The sequence below is a fragment of the Anas platyrhynchos genome, chromosome 2 (genome assembly GCF_047663525.1).
Source record: "Anas platyrhynchos isolate ZD024472 breed Pekin duck chromosome 2, IASCAAS_PekinDuck_T2T, whole genome shotgun sequence".
NCBI classification, from domain to species: domain Eukaryota; kingdom Metazoa; phylum Chordata; class Aves; order Anseriformes; family Anatidae; genus Anas; species Anas platyrhynchos.
Genome location: NC_092588.1, coordinates 124,605,419 through 124,632,934, shown reverse-complemented (window position 1 = coordinate 124,632,934; position 27,516 = coordinate 124,605,419). Strand labels below are relative to the sequence as shown.

General features: G+C 38.9%; 1 protein-coding gene across 1 annotated transcript in view; it reads right to left on the bottom strand.

Moving 5' to 3' along the window:
* The window catches only part of SKAP2 (src kinase associated phosphoprotein 2), a 116,937-nt gene extending 92,146 nt beyond the window's left edge, over positions 1-24,791 (bottom strand). Inside the window, exons 1-4 of the mRNA XM_027450966.3 lie at positions 24,331-24,791; positions 14,025-14,130; positions 12,169-12,194; positions 2,206-2,310 (exon numbers count right to left, since the gene is read on the bottom strand). Of these exons, the coding sequence (XP_027306767.2) occupies positions 2,206-2,310; positions 12,169-12,194; positions 14,025-14,130; positions 24,331-24,514 (421 nt within the window). The 5' untranslated portion in view covers positions 24,515-24,791. The remainder of the gene's footprint in view (positions 1-2,205; positions 2,311-12,168; positions 12,195-14,024; positions 14,131-24,330) is intronic.
* Between the last annotated feature and the right edge of the window lie 2,725 nt (positions 24,792-27,516).

The window sequence follows — 27,516 nt, the reverse complement described above, 5'->3', positions numbered from 1 at the left end:
GAGCCTTGATCCTACACAAATGAGGTTTTACACCTGCGCACAGCCCTGCTGAACTAAACTGGTAACTGCATAAGACCAAACGTCTGCCTTACAGATCCAGCTATTTGACTAGGTTTTAAATATGGAGCATTAACAGACTGTTGAAAAATAAAAATACAGTATTAAGCTTCAACAAACGCAATCATGCCTATGAAAACAAAAACAAATTGCACCTCTGAGATCAATCCCCCTCTTCTAAGATTCCCCCAACACAGACTTTCATACATAGTCTATGTGGCTACACTTGAATGATGGACTACATATGTTAAAATCAAAATGCTTTTGAATGGCCAGGATGTCATTCCAAGGGGGGAAATAGCAACATTCCTATAATAAACATTAAGTATTTACAGATCAAGATGTGCCATGTTTTGTGTTTTTTTTTTTTGTTTGTTTGTTTTTTTTTATCTTTTCCTCATGCTGAGCTTTCACTGGATAACTGAAGAGAATTTATCCAAAAATTTAGAATGAACAATGAGATAACATCTTAAATGTAAGAAAATCACACCTACCTTACTTCCACCCAAAACCGTAATGAGTTAGCCAAGATATTGCTGGGTAGGTACTATATCTAATCTCATAATTGGAGCTTCCAAAACGGGCTAAAACTTAATTAATCATCTGTATAAAATCATATGGTATTTCATATACTCTTGTATCAGCATTCCTCAGCCATTCGTTATTTGTTTTTTATGAACGTTACTACTTTTTTCTTGATTAACTGTTTTGAAACAACTACATAATCATATCTCCTATTAAACAGTCATACGATGTTGTCACATACCCTTTATGCAATCAGTACCATGTTATTAAGTTACAATTAGAAATAATGTTGAGATTATGTTTGTAAGCAAAAATAAATAAATGGAAAGTTGCATTCATCTGTAGTTTGGAAAATTAGCTTCAGTTTTCTAAAAGCCATATTCAATTTGACTGATAATTACATTTCAACAAGAAAACAAAAAGGCTTGTTTCTATTTTTTTTAATAGAAGGTCACATTGCTAAAATGCAACAAGCTCAATATAAAAAAGTGTGATTATTATTGCTACACATTTTACAGAGTCCTGGATATAAAAAAAATTGTGTTATTCTGAATCAGTGGTTAGAAGGTTTATCACTTATGCATGTACTTGACTTATCCCTGTTCTGCAATAGACATAATTTTATACCTCATAAAAGCAATTTATGTTTCCAAAGGGAATAATCTGGATAACATAAAATGTGGAGTGCTATGTTGCGGGAAGCATATTTTCATTCAGCAATTGTATTTCGAGAAGGAACTGCACAGTTTGATCATCATATCATGTCAGAAAACATCACTCACTAGTAAGTCTATCTAACTTCCACTGCCACAAATTAATATACATCGTTAATTTATTTGTACATATACTTAATTTATTGCTATGTATTATCCGTAGAAGGTTTTTAATATTATGTATACAATAAATGAACCTCAAAAATATGGACACTGTGCTAAAGCAAGCTTGTTAACTATTGAAATATTCAATTGTTCATGTCTTCAAAACAGTCACATTTAGCATTAAATGTAATGAATACAAAACAAAACAGCATGGAAAACAGCTACAGAGCCCAGATTATTTTTTTTTAATGCAAACTCAAATTTAAAATGTATATAACGAAAACATTCTACAAAAGACTATCTTAATGCAAGGAAACATAGGAATAATTAATTTAATATTTTATGAACCTATTCTGCACGGAGTTTGCAGAAAAATATCAATCACGTAACTGTTTCATTATTTATACGATAAATAATACAGTAAGCCATTAAGTAGCACAATAAAATTAAGCAAGAATCTGATAATGTTGAATTAACAAACAATTTGTTACTACAAATATTCACACTGTTTTAGCCACTGATCTATCTTTAAAAACATATGCATCTACAGAAGATGTTTTGTTATGAAGAAACACGAGTTTAAAAAAAAAAAAAAAAAGGCAAATCTGTGACAGCTACCACTATGCTCTGGTACCACTAGAGAGAGCTCTTCAGTTCCTTTAAAGGTTCTTGTAAAGGTAAGAAAGCTATCCAGCTGTGATGCTTATCTGTTTATCACTAACATTCTCATCACGAGGCTCCGATTACATGAGTTTGTAGCAAACTGGCACATCTAGTATATTTTAAGATAAACAGTGTCACATACCATCAGAGTGTCCTTCATCGTCTTTATCATATCGGTCAGATGCTATTGAGACACTATCAGGAGGCGAAGAAAAAGAGCCCTCAGACTCTTCCTCATCTTCCAATTCTGTTAAAGTAAATAAAATAAAAAAAAGACAAAAACATTACTCGCCAATACAGTCTGTCATACAAACACAGAATCCAAAGACAAGTAGTTTCATTATTCAATTTATTTTATTCTTCAGGAGGATATCAATTAGTATTTCAAACTCAAAAATACCCATTCCTCATGCACTCTCATAACATGCATGTACTTCACAGCCACAAACACCACGGCTCTGGAGCAACATGAGAATTGGCCAAGTGCATTTTGTTGGAGTGGTTTTCTTAAAGGCTGTCATATAACAACCCCACTCCTGGTGCCGTGTGGCCGACAGCTTCTTCTACAGAGGGGAGAAAAAAAAAAAAAGAAAAAAAAAAAAACACGCCAAAGAGGTGGGCAAGAGAAAACATTGTCAGGAAGAGAAATAGGAAGTGTCAAGACCAGAAGTTCTTCCCTTCTAAGTGCTGAGAGTATTTGCAGCAACTTCCTTCCAGTGAACTGCCAAACTACTTTTTGCAGCAGTTTGTTGCCCTCTGTCCACTTTTCTTCACCATAATTAGGGACTACTTTGCAATGTAGTGCTTGGTGTACTGCTCCCACAAAGCTAAAAGCAGGATCGACTTCTGACAGTGCCCAGTCTGAATGTGCCTAACTGCAGCATCCTATTGACGCATTCCTTAAACAACTGAGTGCCCTACTACAGCGTATACAAAATCTACATGATCAGCTAACCTGTGCACTATGCTGATCCGAGTGTATTAAAGGTAAGGCTTTGGGAAAGGTAAAGAGAAATCAATATTAGTTGAGGCTTTTGTTTAGTTAAACAAAACTTAAGTTCTCCTTAAGTTCTTTCCAAAGCTCAGTATAATTTCTTAAGTTTTATTTTTGTGTATATATATATACGCACTATATCCAGGCAAAGAACATGTAGGAAAACAGAAAAAAAAAAATATACAACTTGAACCATTATTTTTTTAAAAAACAAAGTAATGGCAAACAAGAAAAATCCAGTAATTAAAGCTGATGCTAACACCAAACCAAAATCCTAATGATGATGCTCCAATAGATCAAATGACCCTCAATTTTCTCAAAAAGCAAGAAAGATTGTTTAGTATATTCATATGGAAAACCTTTCCAGAGACCTCCAGACATGCTTCTCTTTTCATATATTCCTTTTTGGAGCACTGTAATATATCTCATTTCTCTAGATCCAAAATAAACCCCTATGAACAGTGAAAATATTCTTCTCCACACCCATATGAACCACATTCATCAGCTGGACTGTCTAGCCACGGCTGAGAGTTTTACCTCTTTACTTCTATTTAATAACAGAAAAACGTGGCAAATTCAGTCTGCGCCCCAAAAGCATCACAGGTCTTACCAAAGAGCAGAGTGCTTTCTTTGCAGATAAGACAGTCAGATTTTTTACTTTGTTGGATTTTTTTTTTCTTTATAGCCCAAGACTGCTGAATACCAAATTGGATTTTCCTTTCATTAATTTAGTATGCTTTTCTTGGGAAAGCTTCTTTTCAAGCTCCGAGGCCATACAACAACTGCTTAGAATCTGAACCTGACTCCAATCTATTTTTGACACAGCCATCTTCCAGTAGCTCTCCAGCTACCGTGTTAATCTGATCAAAATATTTGCATTTCATCACACCTGTCAAACCAATCAAAAGTAAATTATCCCTCTCCAGGATTCACCTCTTCCTCCAAACAGAAAACCACAGAGCAGAGAGAGCCCACGAACAGAAAAATATTATGCCATATTTACAGCCTGCATGATCATCTGTCACTCTTGCCTGCCAGAGACCAGTTGCCTCTCTATGCATATATGTATAGAATAGATATTACAAAATAGACGGTTAAAAAAAGAGTAGACATGATATTCACAACTTATATGTTGTCAAGAGTTGTTCCATTACTCCCCTATCCTAAATTTTTACTAGCTTAGAATGCACAGAATATAGGTGTACATAACTCCCCACCTCTGGTACCCTGGTTGTCAGCCGAAAATGCCCTTTTATCAGCTATGCACAAATGTACTGTCAGTTAACCTTCATGAAGATGCCAGCATAAATTTTAAATATTAGGCTGTATTTCTAGAGGGAAACATTTCCACAAGCAAAACAGTCCAGCACTCAAAAGCCACAGGCTGAACAGTACGGGTAAACCTAAGTATATCTGGATGACTAATAGAAAAGTACACATATGAAAAGAACATTTCCATAGAATTTTACCCCTCCCAGCAATGCATAATCTCTTTCAGAGGAGTTGTAATATTTACGCCAGCTTACGTAGATGCAATTTTAGCCTGTTCTTTCATTAAACTACACTATTAGCATTTTCTAATTATATTGAAGATTTTTAATTCAATAAACCTTTGTGCTTTGCATTCATATAAACACCAAATGATCTATAAAGAATCTTTTTAATATATACATACATATTTAGAGCATCCCACGTATATTCCCTAGGTATACATTATATTTAAAACAACAAGTATCGATTTATAATAAAACAAGTATCTGCCTTAATGTCCAGAGTATCTGAGGTCAAAATAATATTAAAATTAAAATAATATTAAAACAAACTAAATATTAAATAATATTAAAACAAACTAAAAACAAAATAAAAAACACACTGATTTATCATAAAGAAGTTACTGAACGCTTTCAAATATTTTATAGCCTTCAGAGCATCCATGATATGTTAAATTCTCAATAAAGGCTTGAAGTCTTCGAAGACAATGAAAAATCGTGAGAAAATTTATCAGAACAAATATACAGATCCTAAGTCATACAATAGTATACTTAGGCACCCACAGCTCTGTGCGTGAAAAATGTGGAGAACAGGTCACAGACACTAAGTAGAGATACAAGTAATCTGCAGCTCTGCAGGATGAGATTAAAGCAAATATTTCTATTTTTTATTTTAGAATAAACAGAGGTATTTGTGATTTTACACTATATACTGAAATGTAATCCTTAACTCATCTAGTTTGTACAGAAGAGCTGCAGTCATTTTGATAGAGAGCTGACGCAACATGCTGTGGAGCTTTAACAGACAACGTTTCACAATGTTTTTACGTGCTCACATGAAAGAATAACTACAGGCTACTATCAGCCTTGGGTTTTCACTTCCTAATTTTGGCAGGGTTAAAAGACATCTTAGGAGTGTATGCTATTAATATATAAGGATATTGCTCCTGACAGTTTACAGAGAGGCTTCCTACTGATTCTGTGGGGTCTCCTGCATTCCCACTCAGAGTAATCTCTTCCTTTTCTCCACTTCACATTCTCCTCCATCGAGGTGTGCACTGCTGTTTATACTCCACCTCCTACGGAAGACTAGACAGAATTGCATTTGAAACTATCAGTGTTACTCCTTAAACAGTCAGAGGAGTCAGTGTTGAGCAGCACAAGCCACGACTCCTCTCTTCAGGTGCCAAGGACCTAAAAATACACCCCAAAACCATCAATAAATTAAAGAAAAGCATTCAACTTGCATTTATGTAATAGAAAACCGAGCTACAAAGCAACAATGGGCATCAGGTAAATGTATCCAATGCAATTTGCAGGCATAATTGAAAGCATTACTGCCTAATCAGACATCTAAAAGCAAAGCATGCTCAAACGAAATGTCTATAGACTCATTAGTTGGCAGCCATTCCATTACAATCACACATAATGTCAGTAGTGCCTTGAACCTGTGCCAATGACAACAGCATAAATTTTGCATCTCATTTCTGTGGTCATAAAATTAATGATCAGTTTAAAAATACTTCTTTGCAAAAGTTATTGCACAAAGAAATGACATGAATGTGTCCCTGTTATGTAGTCACAAGGATAATTAAGGAGTTGATGCTCATTAATACAGTTTCTTGTTTCCCCGAAATAACGTATGATTTATCTGGAACTTGGAAAAAAAAAAGTTTAATTAACAGTAGATACTTAACAGTTACAACAATAATAAAAATACGTATATGAACTGATCCTATTCTCTAGATTCTGCAAATTAAACTGACCTCTTACAGGTTTGGTAGCAGAATCAGTATTTTAAGCTATCTGTAAAAAAAAAAAAAAAAAAAAAATACCATGTCTTTCCTTATTAAATGCTACCTTTTCTATTACAGCTTATTTATTGATTTAGGAAATAATGCACACCAAAGGCTGAGTATACTACATTAAGACTGGAGCATAAGACAAACTCTCCTCTTTGTAACAAGGGCTGCAGTTCTGTCCCTGTTCCCTATTCTGAAGGCTTCCAATGGGTTTATTTGGTATAAACTGAATATAATAGGCAGGACTGTGTTACTTTAAAGGGATTTGGTTTATTGCGGAAGAAAATGAGTTTACAAGGTGGGAAAAAGTATGTTGCTTTTTTTAAATACTGATTATAGTAATGAACCCCTAAACCTTAGAGGCAGCACTTCAGCCCCTAAATCTAACAGAAGAGCAAGATGTTTCAGCCAATACCTCTGAAAGAGACTCCTGCTTGTTAGAGGTCCTCAGATCACTAAACGCTTGCTCAAGTGTAAGAGAAATAAAACAACTCACAAAAATAAAGAGACACGCAAGTCAAAATGTCTTGCTTCCTGCCATTTCAAGAGGTCCCAAGTCACAGCAGGTTGCAGTAACTGCCTTCTGCCCAGTCGTGGCTGTGGGAAGAGCCTGCTGAGCAAAGCACTGTATGAACCCACCACGCAAATAAACGCAAGGTTCTCATTACACGGGTTTTCACAGAAACAACCGAAGCTGCTTTCAGATTGTCACAGGCCCACTTTAGCCCTGTGATAACTGAGGCTGACTTGTTAAGCTGCTGCTGACCCAAGCCACGAGCATCCATCCTTGCAAGGTGACTGGTGACGGCCACTCTCTCAACATGCGCTTTGCCCTGCAATCTGCTCTGACCACTCACTGCTGGAGAGTCTTCTGGATTGTGATGTTACCATCATGGTTTTTAATGGCTCGTTCTGCAAAGGTCAAGTAGGAATCCTTTAGCAGCTGCTTGTTAAAACGATACTGGAACAGCATTAGGTTTATAAGCAAATATGCTTCAAGCAAAAAGAGCAACAGAAACATGTTTTACTCGCTGAGTATATAGTTAAGCTGCCTCTCATCCTGATGATTCACATCAGGGTAAGACCGTTTTGTGGTGCACTGGTGGCTGTACCTTGTGCTGCCTGAAATTGCACTTGGCATGGACACTGCACAGATAACAGCTGTGCGTGGCATAAAAGGACAACGCGGCGACCTGCCTACAATGAAACGCTCCAGACTTCCAGGATGAAGCAGTATTTGGCACATTTCTAATGCATCTGATGGTTTCTCCAGAAATACATCATGATGGTCCTCGAAGGACTGCGTAACAACCAAGCCGTATCTTTCCCATTTATGGCTAACTACTAATGGTGTATTTATGCTCCCGACTGAAAACTCGAGTGTGTTAAAATACAGAACTCCTATCTGCCGCTGCTCTGATCACCACAAGCTACCACCTCCCTTTCTCAAATCCAAAATGACTCCTAAATCCCTGCTGCCATTTCCCCAAAAAAACGGCGTACAGCGGCAAAAAAAGAAATATCACCTCCACACAAAGCAGGAAAAAAAAAGCAGAAAACACAAAGCCTTTGTATACAGTGCTACTCTATCAGCTTGCCTGTTTGCAGGAAGCAGGTGTCTCACGCCCCAGACATCCACTGCTCTGCCCTCTGCCAGGAGCCACACAGGCATCTGAATCATCTCGAGGTTTCCTATAGGTGCTCCCAAAACCATGCAGAGAACACCACTGATGCTCTAGAGGCATAGGCTGATCTTCTATTAAGCTCAAGTGAAATGAAAATGAAAGTGGACTTTTTTCTTTTCTTTTTTTTTTTTTTTAACCACACTCAAACGTGGTAATTAGCGAAAGTCATATAATACTTTCCTGCATTAATACTGCCACCATCATGTGTTGCACATCAGATATGAGGTGCACTGAGAGCTTTACGGGGAACTTGTTCTGCAAATTCCCATATTATAACAGAATTTGAGACACCAAAAGTACTAGACACTTTAAACACCAAGCCAATTTTTTGCAAAGTGATTAAAAATATATATTTTAGTAAAATAAATGTAAAGAACAGATGGCAAGGGAACTTTACACACAAATACAGTTTCTAGGGCTCACAGTGCTTCTGCCAACTTTAGCACTATTTTTAGCATAATTGAAAGCAAGGTTCTTTTAACTAAACATTTTGGCAGCCATAGTATTGATTCAATTAATCTCAAAACAGAGAAATGCCAAAAACTGTATTAACTCAGAATCTGTGACAAAGTCCAGACTTCTGTGAAAATTATCTTTGGTTTCAAGTTCCTTCCCAATCCTATGATCTAGAACAGGTCATTGTGAGTGTGACCATAGCTTTTATTTTTGCTTAAACTGCTTAGATGAGGAGTCAAATAGTTCAAATTTATAAAAAAAAAATAATTGCAGAAGTGTCTAAGAACAAAAAGAAGTTTCCAGTGAGTTCCTTAATTTATTAAATTGTTAAATATTTTTTTCTTAAATACTTTTATAGAAATATTATTTTGGATAATAATTATACATTTTTCATCATGAGAACAAATTCACTTTATAAATCAGCATTCTGCTTAACTGTAAAAGTCATTGTATCATTAGGTAACACAAGTCAAATATTTGCCTGTACTATGAATTTAGTGTCTTAAATTTTCACATGTTCACACTTCCCATAAAAAGCTTCATTTTTCAGTACATAGGCACCAAAGATGCATTTGCCAGCATATTTACTGACCTAACAAGTCAGTAATAGGCTTTTTCTTTCTGATGAGGATGCAAGAAAGTGCTTGATTTCATCAGGTCAGTTGCAAAGAAGTATGGAGGCACTTTCTGAAAGTTAGATATGCATATGGATGATTTCATTTTTAAGAAGCTGGATTCTACTCATGCGCAGGCTCTTTGATATTTTTTTGTTATTTTATTTTAAACCTCTTTGCCTTACCTTTATAGGAGGCAAGATTCTGTATGCTATTGGCAAAAGCCCTTACAACAAAAGCCCACTTGCAATACCTTAGACAAACATGCTAGTCACTACATGCAAAAGCCACTGGAACTTCAGGAACAAGCAGTGGTGAAACAAAGCGGAGCAACAAGCTGATGCCCACGAAGCATGCTTGTGGAACAACTTACAAACTGCTATTTGAGAGAACAGAGTCATGTTGCTTTACATTATTTAGGAAATATAAGAATTTTGAAAATGTAGTCCACTTCTTTCAGCCTTTAAAACATTCTTCTACATGCCTCTGGAACGATGACAGGTCACAGCCCACAGGATTCTTGACAAGAGCTAAGATAGCGTGGCAATTAATATAGCATGATGATACTGCACATAGTATGAATCATTCTGCACCGTTCCTTTCAGCTACAAAAAAGACTACTATTTGCATTAAAAAAAAAATAAGTAATTGCTAATACAAAACAAAGAACGGCAAATGAGTGAAATGTGCACAGTAGTTTTTTTCATTCCTAGATTGTTTCAGTAGAGTCTCCACATCTCTGCTTCCACCACCCTTCCTTTTTTTTCCTAAAAGATATTCTCCTTTATCATCTCATACTTCGCGAGTATTTCTTCTTTCTCTGTAGAGGGCTGGAGGAATGGTCAGACGTCTTTCCCATCGATACCACTGCAGTTTTAAATATTAATTTTTCCATTTTTCAAACATCTAGGTGTGCACGTAGGTAAGAACATGCACAAAAGTTGACCTCATTCAGCAGCTGCCTCTGCTTTGTTACACCAATAGCTGGCAAAGAATCTGACTGCTCACCTCCATGTGAGTCCTTTGTTCTACACCTACACAAGTCACGCCTAATTTGTACGGGCCTAAAGTAAGAATGACACTACCCAAATAAAGTTTAGCATACATTTCTTGATCTCTGGAGATTACACTGACAACTCATACCACTGAACCACATTCCCACAAATATTTTGCAAATAAATGCAGGGTCATGTTTCTTACAATTTTTTCATACTCGTGGATGTAAATGTACTTGGATTTGGAGAAACTTATCCTTATTTGCAGAAGACAATGGTATAACTTTAAAGCCCTCTCATTTTATTGATAAATACTGGAAGAAAACTAAGATGTCAGCATTTGCAAGCTTCACCATCTGTACATAGTTTCAGAGAGATGAAACTAAGAGATGAGCATGAGAATTAAATAAAAGACACAATATATCCTCCTTAAGAAGCAAATACACTCTAATAAAAAGAATAAGATCGAATATAATTTTCACAGAAGTAAGAGCAAGTTTTATAGCTACAATTACAGACTATATCAATTAAATCACATTTTACTGGAGATAATGAAACCTTATTTTTATTAATAAATTGTGAGTTGCAAAAGAAACGCTGAATCAAATTGCCAATGAAGAAAGCAAATAGGTTAGAACTCCCTTGAACTTTAAAAAAAAAAAAAGAAGCCGTAATCAAAAGCTGTTCTCTGCAGACAATTCTCAAATTTACTAGAGAGTTGCAGACTGAGACATATTAACTTTTCAAAAGCATGCTTTCCAGATAGTTCATATTTGTAACAAAACAAGCATCTCTCCTATTTTCACATTAGTCATTTTCTTAATAAAATAACATTTAACTTTTTCATCCTTAATTCAGTTTGGACAGTGAGAGAAGGAGGGAAACTACATTTTAACTGTAGTAAGTGTGCTAAGGTACAACTTTAAAAAACAGCAATGATTTTAATATAATTTTTAAAAGAATCAACATAGCTTTAATTTACAAAATCTTGGCAATCTGTGGGCAGTTGTATTTTTTCACACAGTTGAACTGTTATACTTCTATGACTTGACTCAAGCAGTGATAAGAAATGTATGAACTTGTTGTGCCTTGTTGTAACGTTACTTGCCTGAATATGACTTACATATTTTCACTTTATCAGGAGGCACAATGTAGCCTACAAATCTGAACCTCCGGGTACAGAAACAGACAGTTTCTCAACCACTACAAGAAGTGGAGTTTTGCATAGGCTTTTTTTGACCTCACACTGTGACCCTCATACCAGCATCCACAGGCTATAGGTCACGACCTCAAGAATTAGCATCATGGAAATAAGAGCCCTTCCAGGTTTAGTTACAGAACAGAACACTGTAGCAACACACTCCTTAGTCTTTTCTAAACTGAACTCTGCAGCATTGTTTTAACTCCACTAGAAGATGATAGATAACCCACACTTCAGTTTTCATTACTAACACGTTAAATTGTCTCCTCTCCAACTAAAGGTCTGAGATCCTGCTGCATTATGAAAACATTCGTTTGCTGTGGATCAAAAGCCAATATCATATTGCCACTAGATGAGCCTATTAAAAGGTTGAAGAAATATCACTATGGAATTGAAGACTTTTGTGATCATTATTGAGAAAAGAGGCTGAAATAAGTTATTCTGTTACCATTTTAATTCCTAAGCTGACTACTTTGCATACACTTCTGAAAAAAAAAAAAATTTTTTTTGCATGACATGGCCTTACGCAATGCTAAGCTATTACTAATTAAGTCAGACATAAGCTCTGACTTACATAATATATATTAATTTCTGAGCTATTTTTCTAACTTTTCTTTTCATCAGTAAGCATTCTTACATGAGTTAAATGAAGGGAACGGGACCTAGCCCTGAATGATGGCTCAGCACGAAGTCTGAAACTCGGAAGCTCTTTTCTGTTTCCCTCAGCAGGTGGAGCTAGCAGCCTCAGCCTGGAGAGTCGAGCAACACACGCTTCAGCATTTAAAAACAGAGCATGTTCTGATTGTTCAACTGAGTGTCAGTGGGTAAAAATATACTACAGTGAAAAAAAAAAATGCATGACATTTACCTTTATCCTGGAATTCTTGAGGGTAACTGCAGAAAAGAAGAAAAAGAAAACATAATGCAACACATTTGCAAATCCAGAGCAACAGAACAGAGCATAAAACAATTCTTAGTTTTCAACTACTTCCCGTGATTGAAACGTAGTGCTGCTAGTTTTCCTCAATTTTTATTTTTGGCTAAATTATTTAACTATATTTCATGTTACCTTTGCAGCTGAGAGAATCCCCAGTCCTTTTAAAGAAGACTCCAACAAAAAATCAACTCTCATAGGGCAGTCTGTTCTAGGTATATATGTCGAACTCAGATATCTTAATATGAAGATGCTTTTGTATGTTAACATTTAAAAGGTTTACTAAAATTATTTCAAAAATTGTGTGCAAGTAAAAGCCATTAAACATATCCTATAACACAGTAGGTTAGCAGGAAAAAAAATCCAGAAGTTGTAGTTCTAGTTGTGCTATATTTTCAAATCCAAAGAGAAGTGTTAATAATTATCTATATATTTAAAAGTTGATGCTTGTTTGAATATAGAAGCATTTTCAAATACAAAGATGTCTATGTAATGCCTAAAAAAATATCTATCATCCCACAGGCAAAAAATACCGTTTCTTCAGAAAAAAAAATAATCCTCGGATACACTTTGATGTATGAAGATAAATAATCATGGGAGAGTTATGTAAAATGGCTATTCAAGAAGCATGTACTGACTAGAGATTGTGTGAAAAGAAAATTTCACCAGAAATGACTGGCAAACAAAATGCAGCTGCCAAAATCATCTTTATGGACAATAACCAGTAGTGCACGTAACAGGCTATTCAGTAAGGAGATGCCTACAAGTAATGAGAAGGAGAGAAAGGAAAGGTCTGAGGATAAGAGATTGAGAAATGCGTACGCTTAAGCATTTGCAGCCGGAATGAAATGCACAAAAGTTTTCAATTACAAGATTTTTGGACACATCTCAAGTCTTCCCCCAGTTTACGATACTAAGAATGATGCCCCTGCCAGATGACTGTGCTGTCTTTGAAACTGTAAACAAGTTGCCACATATGCAGGAGCACACCATCAAAGCAGAGCTTAGGAGGTATCCAACAGGAGCAATCAGTAGAAAGATACATAAGAAATGACAATGGGAAAGGAATAGCACGTACTAGATTATGTCTTAGTTGTCTAGAGTTATAAGAAAATAAATCTTGCAAAGGATATTTTGTAGCACACACAAAACAATAGCCAAATATCTTTAAACAAATTGTTTTTATTAACAGTAAATCACAATAGAGCTGCGTCTGAAATCATAGCTGATTTTTTGTTGTTTGTAGTTATTTAAAAATCACCCGAACAAACATTTGCTTGGCCTGCCCCAGCATTTTGCTATTGTAACATTGCAGAAACAAACTAGTATCCAGTTATGTTTCAATTTTCTACTACAAAGAGCTCAAGGGCAGACTATACAGTAAAGCAAACTCAGCACTGAATTACTATGTTACACCAGCTGAGGATGGCAATAAGAAGCTCATTCATATTGTTAATACATTTTCTTTCTTGTATTTTAATGAGTCTTCTTTACAGTAGAGGTGAAAGTAAGCTCTATGCAACAAGTTTTACAGTCAAGGTTCAGAATATTACAGCAATTCAAATGGGACAAATCTTTACATTCCCTTTTCTTACTGAATCCTAGCAGCTTCATGAACGATATAGAGGTAAACCCATACAGATTATCTGACAAAATCAAGATATAAACAGATTATTAATATTGCTAACGCTTATTAAAGGACTATAAAAAAAAAAAAAAAAAACACAACTAAGTTATCAGTAAGTTACATTACAACATATTAACATATTAAAGCCATAAAGCTCACGTACCTTGCCTTAACCTCTTTTATCTTCTTAAGAAGAACATCCTTTTTTTCTTTTGCTTTCTTGGACAGATTTTCTCCTTTTAGGGTTTGAGAAATAAAGGTGTCGACATCTAAATAAGAAAATAAAGAAAGAATTGTACAGCTCAAATAAGACATACTGCTCTAATGAGTTTGTCCAGATACTACTATGAAGAAACTAAGAAAATTATTTTCAGGCCTACACACAGCATAGCTAGCAGACATTTCAGATTCTAAATGGGATACATTTGTGCTCTGATCTACTTATGCTTAGCACAGCAAATCCTATGGTGACATTTGATTCTTGCTCACCTAATTACGCCAAGTAAGTCCTAATAAATTGCAGTACTGTAACAATTACTTTCCATCATCTAAAGTAAGGGATAAAGCTAAAACATGGAAACAGCCTTTATGCAAGTATTACTGCCATGTTACTTCAGAAGATCAAGGTAGGAAAGCGGTTGAGTAATTCACTGTTTCAGCAGTAATGCCTACCTGGCCACTAATATAGGTCACTTACTGGTTTCAGTATTTTCAAACGTTCTCGCTTTGCCTCTGAACTCCCTATGTGACTAAAAGTTTATAACCAAAGCCTTAACCCTGCAAACAATTAGGTAGCCATGAAAATAACCACACTGAATTAGTCAAGACCAAACACGTACTTGAAGTTAAGCATATATGCACTTGTAAAATCACAAACTAAAATTCTAACCTGCATTGTATTTTTTTATTCTTACACAGAAGACATATTTATATAGTCACGTAGAATCATAGCATTCCATAAAAGCTACTGTGGTTCTTTGTAATATAGTACATATCCAATGCATAGTACAAAAACAGCGCAGTGACTTAATAATTTTGGTGAGAACAAGTCCTCCAGTAGTATATTTTCTTGGTTAACAAAAATAATTCCCTAAATTCACTGTAAAAAATTCTTGTGATTACCAATCAACTATCCTAAGAATTGAAAAGCAGAACTACAGAAAAAAAAAATCTTGCTTGTTAACTTCATTTCTCAGCGGTATGGGATAACACTTGTTCATTCAAGAAGGGGAAGTGTCCCTGAGTCACGAACACCCCCAACAGGTGCCCCCCATCCACACTTTGGCACGACTTGTGTACGTACATGTAGATACCAATAGTACTGATTTATTCTGTGCCTTTTCAAATTAGATGAAAAGATACTTCCATCTTTTTTGGAATGACAAAAAGATATTTTCATCCCATCAATTGAATGAAATTTCACTTTTCATAATGAAAATACAAAACCAGCCAAGTAAGTACTCAAATATTCACATGCAAAAATTACCCTTTAAAACAGTGTTAAGTGAATATTTACTTCAGGTTCTCTAACTGAAAGCTTTAATTGCCTGCTTTTTTCTCTACAAACCAGAAATTCCACAGAAACGTGTCACTCTTCATCCTGTCAGTTGCAAGAAAGCAAGTCAAAAGTTACTCTTTGAGAACACTAGCATACCATTACAAAGATGTAATTCTTTCATGTAATTCAAATAATTTACCAGAATATTTACACGGGCTTGCTGTCTTCACAAAATATGGTAAAATCTGCATTTTTAAAGCATTTTTGAAGTTCTGAATAATAATATTATTCCCCCTTCCCATAAGAGGGAAGGGAGAACCTTCCCCGTCACGTTTCTCAGAGCAGTCCCCAAGGCAGGAAAAAAAAAAAAAAAAAAAAACTCAGTTCTATGTGATTCCTTCTGTAAAGGACAGAAGGAAAGGCACTTAACATGTCTATTAATGAATCCTCCAGACTTGCACCCCAACGGCCTCAATGCCGTAAGCCAAGCATACATGGAAACATCTTGTCCTAACACACAGAAAACCTATACATCTCCATAAATCCCAACGATTGTAATTTCCGATCAAGGGAGCAAGGAAAGGCGCACGCAGTCCCAAAACGCTGACTGTCCACAAAGCCTCCCTTGGGTCAGAAGACCTGCTACTTTCTGAGGGCAAAAACCAGAACAGCCAACAGTTTTTCCTCAATTATACCAAACAGGATTTTCCGGTAAAGACCAACCTTTCAGTCTGGAAGGGACATGCTGATTAAATATTGGTTTCTTCACACTTTTGCATATTTATTTCAAAAAACGGATAGCCACTTCTACCTTCCATTACAGCAACAATGTGAAAGCTTTGAGTAATCAGGTGGTTTATAAATAAAGAGCAATGATTACACAGTAATCTTCAAACATTAAATCACCAGCTTTGCCTCAGAAGTTTTCATGTAAACTCAGTGGGCTTCATTACTTCTTGGAAAAGCTCAAAACCCAGCTGAGTATTATGTCATCTCAGGTTTTGACTGACTGTCAAAGCTTTCTTTAATCACTGATGTTGAGATAACACAATTAAGAGTAGGGTGGGGAAGAGAAACTAAGTTTATTATCATTTCTGGCTTAGAATGCACTGTAGATATGAAAAATCTGACTAACTACATTACTGAGAGAACCTGTTCTTTTCCTGAAAAGCTTGGACTTCAAAAGCAGAAATAATACAGCGTTTTTAACCATGGAGGTACAGGGCAGAAGTAGACGCTCCATCTATTCTCAGTAAAAGCAGATAATGAGGTGGAGAGGGAGATGAAAAGTGAGGTGGGGGAGAGACAGAAAGACAGCAAGCACACACAAGCTCCTGACAAGTTAGTTGTTTCTACACAGCAGCACTTACAGAGAAGACCTCCCTGGAATGTCTTCACTCTCCCGTGAGACTAAAACAAGTTCTATGAGCTCAGGTAGCCACAAACAGAATACTCTATACTCATCGTGGAAAACTGTCTCTTATGTGTGTTCAGAGAAAGTGTATGGCTTGCTTCATCACAGCCCCAATATATGAAGACAGACCTGATGTATGCATGATCTTTAACAGGATGCCAAAGAAGTAATATACTTGCAAATACCATATTACTATATCATACTTTTTCTTAACTACTGACAATTACACAGATGATATATGTCTTCCTCAAACCATCTTCTGATCTAGCGCTGTAAATCCATTCATGATGTGCCAGATGCACATGAGATTAGTCACTTATCCTAAGTTCCTCTGGACAAGAAGCAAGAAAATCTAAGTTATGATCATTACTTCACTACCTGTTCTTCTACACCATGGAAGAGTATGAAAGGAATAATTAGCAAAAGCTTCATCGCTGTCTTAACATAAGGGAATGATGACTCAATTTCTATGACATTCCTCAAACTTACCTTGGAATGAGACTCAGCCCTTTGGTATGAGAGATGCAAGTCTCATACAGTCAATTTCAGGCAGAACTTCACACAGAAGATACAAAATTTACCTATTTCTCACCACTATTCTAGTCACTAATTTGCTCTTCCTTCTCCAGGATGATCCAATACTTGATCTCTTCTCTGACAGTTTAATGCCGAGATGCATTAGTAGTGTAAGGTACTAGTCACAAGCATCTGAGTGTAAATCCATTTCCTTTATGCTTCAGTAGCATTTGGCCCATTCGTGAATTTAAGAAAACAAAAAGAGAAACAGCAAGAATAAAACCTCTTTGAACTGGTTCATGATTTAAAGGAACTTTTACTCATCAGTTTCCAACAACACATGAAACAAATGATGCTTTTCCATATTTCCATCCCTTGTTTCTAACAAACTGAGCAGCTATTTAGAATCACACATTGCGGAGGGAGGTCTACCACCACAGCGACTCAGCTACTCAGTTGATTATTTCCACTGAAAATACCAGAATTTCAAAGAGACATAAACCTTGAAAACTTACTCAAACTTTTGTTAAGCTTGCATGTTAAACTGCCTGATTGCTTGACTGCAGTACTTATCCTCAGTTTCTTAAATCTCATGATTTCACCTTCACCTGAACCATACCCCCGAGAAATTATTTGCCTACAGAAACGAACAACAGACACGGGACTGAAAGATCCAATTGATAAGATCCCCTCACAAATTGCTCTGTCAATACAGGTTGCAAGCTGATAGAGCTGAGAAGTCACACCACAGTAGAGCTTTGTCCGATTCAGCCGCCTCGTGTAGCTCAAGGCCTAATTGCCATTTCAGACAACCGGGAAAAGCTGAACGGCCAGTTTAATTTTGTTTCCATCTGCATTCCTTTCAGGAGGAAAAAAGGTTAAGATTGTTTTTGATTTTCATCGTTAAAACATTTTGTGCTTCTCCTTACTTTAATAACTGTAAGCAGATACCTTCTGCAAGTTCTCCACCGTTTGAAGTCTTTGGGGCTATTTTCTTTAATGAAGACGGAAACAGCACACACGGATGCTTTCAAGAATATTGTCGGTTTTTAGCCCAAAGCAAGTGCTGCATTTAAGAGTACCAATCATAACTCACAGTACTTTGTTGTTTACAGTGCTTATTCCAATGATTACCATTTGCATTTATAGACAAGCATACATAGGACAGAAATACCCATTTTTTGTGTCGAGGAGGGCCCAACAGGATCTCACAGAGGCAAACACTGTGACCTGGGCCTTCCTTTCTCCCCTCCTCCTTCAGACACCCAAAACATTAGTCACTTCTTCACCACCTGATGAGCTCATGCCATTCAAATGACAGAGTGATGAGAGAGGTGTGTTTCCACTCACGGGGCAGGGAAGGCAGCCAGCTCCCTTTACGTGACCCGATGAGAATGCCGAGCGACCCCGTGCCAGGCCTGGACACACAGCCATCATATGACAAGGGACACTTGCACTATGTCACCTGGTGGATGTGCTGCCGGTCACACCAGGAGGGAACGGCAGGTCAGCACAGCAATCCACCACCAGCCCTTTCCCATCTCTCTCCTCCACGCTACGGATTGCGAGAGCCAGGAGCTGGCTCCAAGCCAGGGAATTTTGGAAGGCCGGCCAGCACATTTCTGAAGGTAGCTGCAAGCTAGGCACATTTGTGCACAGACACTTTTCAAAGGTGACCAACATCAAACAGGCTGCCACTTATCTTTCGGCTTTACGCAGGGTAGCATTAGAAAGCAATTAATTCATTGGGTTTCAAACTTTTTGTACAACTCGTCAATACGGAACAGGCCCGAAGACAAATTATCATGCAATACCTGTGACTGCCTGTCCCTCTGCACATAAATCTGGCACCTTTTAAATCAAGAAATATTTGAGGATTTTGCTTCTGCTCTCTCCCCCATTCCTCCCCAACTATATTCAGAAGTCTCTCTCCAGAGTTTGCTGAACTGTCTTTATACACACACACACACAAATTCGTACCTATACCTACATAAAAACCTACACAGAAACAGATATAAAATAAAAGTGACTGACACTAAGATATTTAAAAATAATCACATTGATCCAGTCTAATAGATAGGTGAACACTCCTTTAGCACAAAGTCCTGGAAAGGACTGCCTTTACAAACCGTTGCAGCTTAGATCTCCAAAAGTAAGGGTATTTTGCCTTGTTGCCACATACAAAGTGAAAATGCTGAAAAACATTAACATTCAACAATTTGTGTTAATGATTTAGAAAGCAGAAGTACCCTAAAACCACTGAGACTCCTCTGAAGAAGTAAACAGATAAGGCATCTCTTTTAAGAAGTGAAAGAAAAATGGAATCATAATCAAGGACTATATTCTAATCCCATTGACTGGGTAGCTGAGCATCCTCTCTCTACGTTAAAGAGGTGAGAAAAGATCAAGCTGTAACACATTAAGCTTATCATGAAAAAGCCATACTAGTACAAATCATGATCAAGTTACAAAGTGATTCCAAATGAACTATAATAAAAAATGTTAAGGATTAACCTAAAGATTTACACTGTATGCTACATTATGCTGCATCTATTGTGGTTTGTTGACATATGATTATGAAAGAAATGTAAACCCAGTCAGATGGGGAAGATAGACTCCACGTTAATTGAACAAGACAAACTAAGTGAATAATGAGTATATAAAAAATAGCCTATGCCATTTTTATCACCCATATATGACACTTATTCTCAAATTTATGGCAGAGACAATTGAACTATGTTTCAAATCACTGGAGGTTATTTCTTACCAGGAATGCCTCCACGCATTTTTTCACCTCACTGTTTCTATTCTTATTCCATTACTATTGAAATACATATATATTACCAAAGCTGTAAATACTTGTCTGCTTCGAAAACGTCTATAATCACCCTGGTTTATCGTCTAAAGATGGATTCTTCAGCAAGAACCAGCATTCATTAAAGCCATGGAAATGGGAAAATGCTACTTTAAAACACAGGAAGGTAAAGTTTTAAATGAAAGCCTCATTTTAAAACCAAGCCAGCCAGTGAAAAAGAGCTATGATGTACCTAGGTGATATTTCTTATGATAGGAACATAAGGAGCAAGCCCAGCAACAGCTGACAAGGAGGTCAATAAGGACAGCTAGTTTTCTGGGCATCAGGGGTAAATATAACTACTGCAGCGCTCAGAAATAAGAGGTAAGCATAAGTAAACTTTCTTGACTCATGCACTGGATCTACCATCTCACGGTTTTCTCACCTTGCACCCTTCTGCATGCTGTTTCCAGGGTGCAGTGAAACAAGGGGGCAAAACAAATATTAATTTGAGGAAAAGTTTAGAATCACAGAATCATGAAATAAGGCAATTTGGATAATACAACCAAGCATTTAAACAAACTGAATAACATTTCGGTGGAGACAGTCCTGAAGGCAAGAACAGAATTTTACTGTTTAGTTTTATTTTTTGTTTGTTTGTTTTGTAGAACAAGGAAAAGTGGATATGGAATTTTCCCATCTCTATATGAACTAGAAAAAGGGTTTTATTCCATTTCCCTGATGAAAAAAAAAAAAACTTTATAACTTTTCATATATAAATACAGAAATTCAAACTAGAAAACCTGAAAAGTGCAAAAGGAGAACTGAAAAAGAAAAAAAGAAAAAAAGAAAACAGTTAGACCCTTACTATAATCATGGATGTCATGAAGATAAGTGGAAAAGATAAAAATGCTACACATATCTAAAGATCACAACACCACCAAAAACTTCCAAAATAAAGCATTCTCAACTCCTCCAACTAAATCTCCACAAATTAAAAAAATAATTTTGTTTCCATCTAGATGACTGAAGCAACCAGTCTGATTTATGTTACAGAAGAAATAATACGCCTCTGGGGAAAATACAGCCTCTGAAGTCCTTCTCAGCTGTGGACAGGCCAAAGCTTAGAGTGTGCATCAAGAAGTAAAGAAAAAAAAAAAAGCGCAGGGGCCTCCAACATAACCAATCATGATTTGACAGCAAGAAAAAAAATATAACAAATAACATCCCACTCTGCCAAGCATCCACAAAGAGATCCTGAACACACACACAGAGGATACCTTTTCAAAAGAAGAAAAAACACAGTAGAACTGGGCTTCCTTCGCTAAATTCCAAAACCTCAAGCATCATCTGGAAGGTGCAGAGACGCAGGTGGGAATGAAGAAGTTAGACACGCTACCACACACCTCCTAGGTGTAATGGGAGAGATACCAGAGCAACAAGATGACTTTCTCCCCTCACCAGAAGTTCAACTCGTGACCAGAGGACCCTGTTTCTGCTTCCAGTGTTTCCCTCCCACCACTTAAGCAAGCCAGAGAAGAGAAGACGGGATTGTGAAATCCCAGCAATCCTCTGCAATAAGCCCATTGCTTCACTGACCTTTCCCCTTAAGCTTTACAGAAACAGCTTCCTCCTGCTTCCAACTAATGTGGTTAGCCCCGAGCTCAAGCTGTGCTTCTGCCTGGAACATTTCAGCGCCACTGACATGCAGCTACAGTGACCCTGCCAGCATGTGTGACAGAATTTGTTTTTGCATTGAAGATATAATATTGTTTGGGTTCAAAGTAAAGCACTCACGAGTCAGAAAGTTTCCTGTGCAACTTTAATTCATCCCCTGGCGTGTTTATTCCCATTATCACCATGTTTAACTACAGGAGCACTTAGCATGTTTTCCAGTAGGACCCCTACTTGTTCAGCATAGGGGGCGGACAGTTCTCTAACAATCAATCAAGGCCAAGCAGGGATAAGGAAATCCATATGATCGCTACTCCATTTGTTGCTGAAGTTGGGAAAAGTAGGCAAAAAGCTCTAGGCCAGGGAAAAAGCACAATATTTATGAGATTTTGTATCTGTCACTGCCTCTCTGCTCTACGAACACCGGGCTTAAAAAAAAAAAAAAAAAGGGTGCTTGACACTAGACATCAACTGCATGTTCTCGACAGAACTTGATATGAAAAAGTGCCAGGCACTCATAATGGCCACTGAATAGAGACATCCAACTGACATTATTTTCTGGAGAAACCAGCACAGCACAGAGGCAGGTGAATCTGAATTCCACTTCTGTTCCGCCATTGATTATTTTTGTGACCCCAGATCACATCTTGTTTATTACGCTAATTTTACCGACGGGAAAACAATATTCTTTCATCTCAAAGAGGTGTTGAATCAATACCTGTGAGCCATTAAAATAATACATTAAGAAGCACCCTTGAAGAAGAGCATGCAGAAATGAGTGACTATCTATTCACTGCAGCCTTTGTATTGTATAAGGGATGCTTAATGAATAGCAAAGATATGACAGAGCTCCCTTCCTTCCTCCATTACCATACATCTTCAGTACGTGAATAGTTCAGGCAAAAAGCAGCAGGGCACTACATAAATAAAGATTACCAGAACCTAAACGTGGCCACAAATGAACTGCTCATACCATTTGAACTACTCTAATTTCATGAAACTTTATACTTGTAGCAATTAATGGGGGGTGTTAACACACTGACTGTAAAAAGTCAGGCTTTGTTTTTGAAAAACAGAATCTGGTTATTGAATTTTTACATTGCATGACCATAATTATCCATGCATTTGTTTCCCTTTGATAATTCTGCAAGTAGGGCCTAAAAGTTACAAACTAGTATTTGTTCCTCACTTCCCCATCTCCTCTCTGCTAGATTTCTGTTTGCTCTATAATTGCACCGCCATAAAATTAACAAGTGTTAAGCTCATTTTGCATCAAGACCCAAACCAAAATTGCATGTGAATGTAAATTAAACCTAAAATAGTGTTATGCTTATGGAGACATATTGTGTAGCATTTACGCTACCATAACAATGACAAAAGATTTAAAGACCACGGGTAAATCATTCCATTCGTGATTATGGATGGCACTATTGAACCCATCTCATTTTTTTCCAGAAAAGCTGAAGCTGTACTTGGAGTACAAACAGGAGATACCCAGGCATGACTGAGGCTACTGAACTCTGACAGCGCACACTGACATCCCTCTGGGGAGAAAATAGGTGTTCTCGCAGTTTCGCTTCAAAACCCAAACTTTTATAACGCTTTCTCCATGTCAGACTGGAAAAAGACAAGGAGAAGGGCATGTTGTATAGATGAGGCACCACGACAAGAAAGAAAAAAGTTTGAAGTTATCCCATCTGCATCATATCAGCCTCCCCCAGAAGAAGAGTTTCTTGGAGTGACAAGTTTCTTTCTGAACCAGACAAAAACTTCATGTGAGCACAGGCTCCGGGACACTGCACCACCACAGAGGGCTGGAAAAGCTCTCTGTGGCTTCTCTGTTATTATTATTAAGAACCTATTCCATGATGAGAAATCACCCAAAGGCTTTCTGTTCTGCTGGTGGCCTTCCCTGCGGGCACTCCCACAGGTGGCACAACCTCCAAACGAGGTGCTTGGGAACAGCGGGCACAGCTACCTCAGGGAGAGCTGGCAGAAGGGCTTTCAAGGTGGCACTGAGAGGTGCGAGCAGAGCACTTCAGGCACTAATCCCGCCCGCCCCAGTGTTTAGCGGTGACCATTTCCCAGGGGTGAGCAGCCCCCTGCGCCCAGCAGGTGCTCGGCCTGGTGAGCACGGTGCCGAGGGCGGCTCAGCGCCCTGCGAGTTCCTGCGGCAGAAGGAGAAGTTGTCACAAGGAAGGCGCCGCTCCCGCTCAAACCGAAACCGTTTCGGGGCCGTTTCGGGACTTTTAGGGATCTTTTTTTTTTCCCAAAAAAAAAAAATAATAATAAAAAATAAAAAAACAGAGCTGGAAGTGAACGCAGCGGGACACAGGGGCACAGTGCAGGGAGCTCCGCGCCTCCCTTTCCCTTCCCCTCCCCGCTGTGAGCGGGGTTCAGCGACACCCCCGGGGCCACCCCCTTCCCGGTGCCGGTGCCGCTGCTGCTCCCGGTGCCGGCACATCCCGGGGTCCCGCCCCCCGGGAAGCCAGCCCTCCTCGCTCCCTCCCTCCTCCCTCTACCCCTCCCTCCCTCCTTCCCTCCGTCGGTCGGTGGGTCCGTCCCGCCCGTACCTGCCAGGAGGCCGCGGACGTCCCCGGGGATGGCGGCGGCGCCCTGCATGCTGCGGGCGGGGCGCGGACACCCCGCGGGCGGGGCGGGGCCGAGCGCCTGGGGCGCGGGCACCCGCCCGGCCCCCACGGGCAGGAAGCGGAGGCCCCGCCCACACCGGCCGCGGGGGGCGGGGCCTCGCCGCATGGCCACGCCCCCTCCCCGCCTTCCGCCCCGCCGGACATGTTGCGTAAGGGCGCCTGCGGGCAGGTCGCGCTTTGCCAGCAGTAAGCATGGCGGCCAGCGGTAGTCGTCTCCCCGCCTCCGCCCCGAAACATGCAGGAGGTTGGTGATTGGGCGAGGTGCACGGAAGTCGCTCTCTGATTGGTCCGTTGGTTCGCCCTTGGTTCCCAAAGTGAGGGCGTGGAGGGTCTGTGCCCTCACCCTGTCAGAGCTGAGCCCGACGGGTGCGAGGAGCGATAAAGACGTGCCCCATTTCTCCCAAATGTCCTCTCAGCCTCCCTCGGCGCCTCAGGCCGCCTGTGGGAACGCACAGTGCTGCTGAGGGAACGAGGGAGACGATCCCGTCCCCGGTGTCCCTTGGGCTGCCCTGCTCCCCTCACCGCCTGCCGCCATTTTGAGCATTTTGAGGCCTGGGGACAGCGATGGGGACAACAGCAGCAGCGGGGGCAATAAAGCCAGGGCGTGGGAGGAGGGAGGCACACGCACATGGGGCAGGCAGTGCAATGAGCCATGGCAGTGGCTGGGGTCCCCGCTTGGTGCCTGCCAGCTCAGGTGTGAAGGGAGAGGTGCTGTCGCCGAGTGCCGCAGCTGGCCCAATTCGGGGTTATTTTCCTCACGGGGCCAGCTTTGGTGTGTTTGCCAGCAAATCTCTACTCATCTGTGTTTGGAACACACAAGTGGTGCAATGTGTTTAGTGTAGAAGTAGTCAAAGTAAACTACGAGCATGTGCTTCTGTGACCCCGGTGGTTTTGGCTATATCTCTGTTGTTATTAGAGGAACTGTTTGTGTTAGAGCTGCAGTTAAGTTAGCACATCTGTGTATCATACTGGGGTAGAAAAAACAGCAGGGAAAAGTGCTGTTTATGAAATTTCACCTTTGCACCAGCATAACTACCTTAACACTTGTGGTACAGCTGGCAGTGCGGCGGTAACTGTCAGGTATTAAGCAGTTTCATACCTCGGCTGATGCAGCAATGCCAGCAGAAGTCTGCAGTGGAGACATGGTGTTAGATTGGATTGTTCTCCTGACCTCTCACATCTCTTAATTCCATAGAGCAACTCATTTCAAATACATCTGGATTTTCAAAGCATTGCAGCTTTATTACCTGATTTTATGGCCATCTTGACTGAAACTCAAGCAGTTAACTAACTGATCTGTATAATGTTGCACAATCATTTTTGTGTTGGTTCTCTTAATTTCAAAATAAACATGAATGTGTATATGTCCATCTTGCCTTTTTGTATTTGTATAAATACCAACCACTTAGGCATTACAAGAATACGTTTGATTAATTTTCTGTAGTTGGCAGTGAGGACTCTTAGGGCTTATGTTAAATTACAGGTTTCAGATGTGCAGTCTTGGGAAGCTGCCATAAGGAACAGGAAAATGGCTTCCGGTCTAATTTACTTGCCCTTTTTTGGGTTAATCTTAATCCTGCTTTCTTATGTTGACTTTATGGCTCCATCCATTTCTGTTCCAGAAATGAGTCAAGGGTGTCACTTGAACTCTGTTGTAGTCTTGTTTTGAGATCACTTTTCCCAATAATTTATTCCATATGTTTACCATTCATACGAGCTTTCCCTGGGTTTCAGAACATAAAATGAGGAGAAATAACTTACCTTTATTATTTCCCTCATCCCACGCTAGTCACCCTGTTTTTTTCTACTCGTTTCCTTAAAGACCTCCTTGTTGCACTGAAGACCAGCCCATCTTACAGCTAGCAAGATTTGTGACCCAGGCCTATTTTAAGCCTTGTCGAGTTCCAGATTTACTCTTAGTTCCCTAATTTTTAAATCTACCGCTAATAGGAAGCATAATTCAAAACAGACTCCTTCATTGAAGCATGTCTGGCTTCAGAGCCATTTCAGCCTGTTTTCCGAGGATTCCACAGCTTGTGCCTCATCAAAACCAGACACACTGCATTGCCTGATCAGGCGCATAGATCAGGGATTCTTGATGTGTGGGTAGCGGCACCACAGGGAATGCACACAAGTTTATTGTCCTTCCGTGTGGGGAGAGCTATGAAAACGGAGTTCATGAGGAGCAGCCTCCATCTCATCTGCAGGGAGCCCGCAGTAACACAGCTGCAGAAAGAAGAAAGTTTCCCATTCAGGAGAAACATCACCACCACCCTGCCCCGCTGAAGACATCTGACATCTCCAGTGTACTGGGAAATGGGGCATTTTTCCATGAAATGTTCCACTTCTCTGCGGCCCTGCTTTTAAAACTTAAATTCTAGGTTAAAAAGCAGACGGGACCCGTGTACAGCTGCTGCTTGTTCTCTGCATGTCCTTTAATAGAAAATTAATCAGATTACAGTGCGTGCACCCTGCACTGTTTCACACAGGCAGGCAGTAGGCTTGTTGAGGCTAGTCAGTATTCTCATCTGTTCATCCCCTGTTGGCTGTCTGTCTTCTTTTGGCAGATTTGAAACAATATAGCTAGTCAATAATCAGAATATTTATATTTTTTAATTATTTAATTACATTAAACAGTGGCTGGCAAAGATTTCTGGCATGCATATATAGTTGTTAAACGGAAGGAGCACAGACTTTCTTTACAAAGAAACTCAGAAACTTAACTTCTGGGTTAAAAAAAAAAATCAGAAAATTGTGTCATTGAAGGACAGTGCTCTAAACATAGCAACTCTTTATGCATTTTAGGCATGGTCACTGCACTGAAGAAAAGCTCTGGTGTCTCTAACAGTAGAAAAACATATTTTGTACCCTTTGCCCTCTGGCAAAAGATAATTAATGTTTTGTTAGGATTTGCTACTGCTGCTCAAGTTAAAATGATTTCCTCAGTCAGAGATACATCCAGGACATCACAGCACTTGTTTTGAGAATAAGTTTCTAAATTAACTTTGAAGCACAAAGAAAAGCTAACATTTGGTGTAACGACTGGATAAAATTCCACGTATCCTCTTTGACTCAGCATCCATCTTCATGAAAGCTTCCTATTTTGCT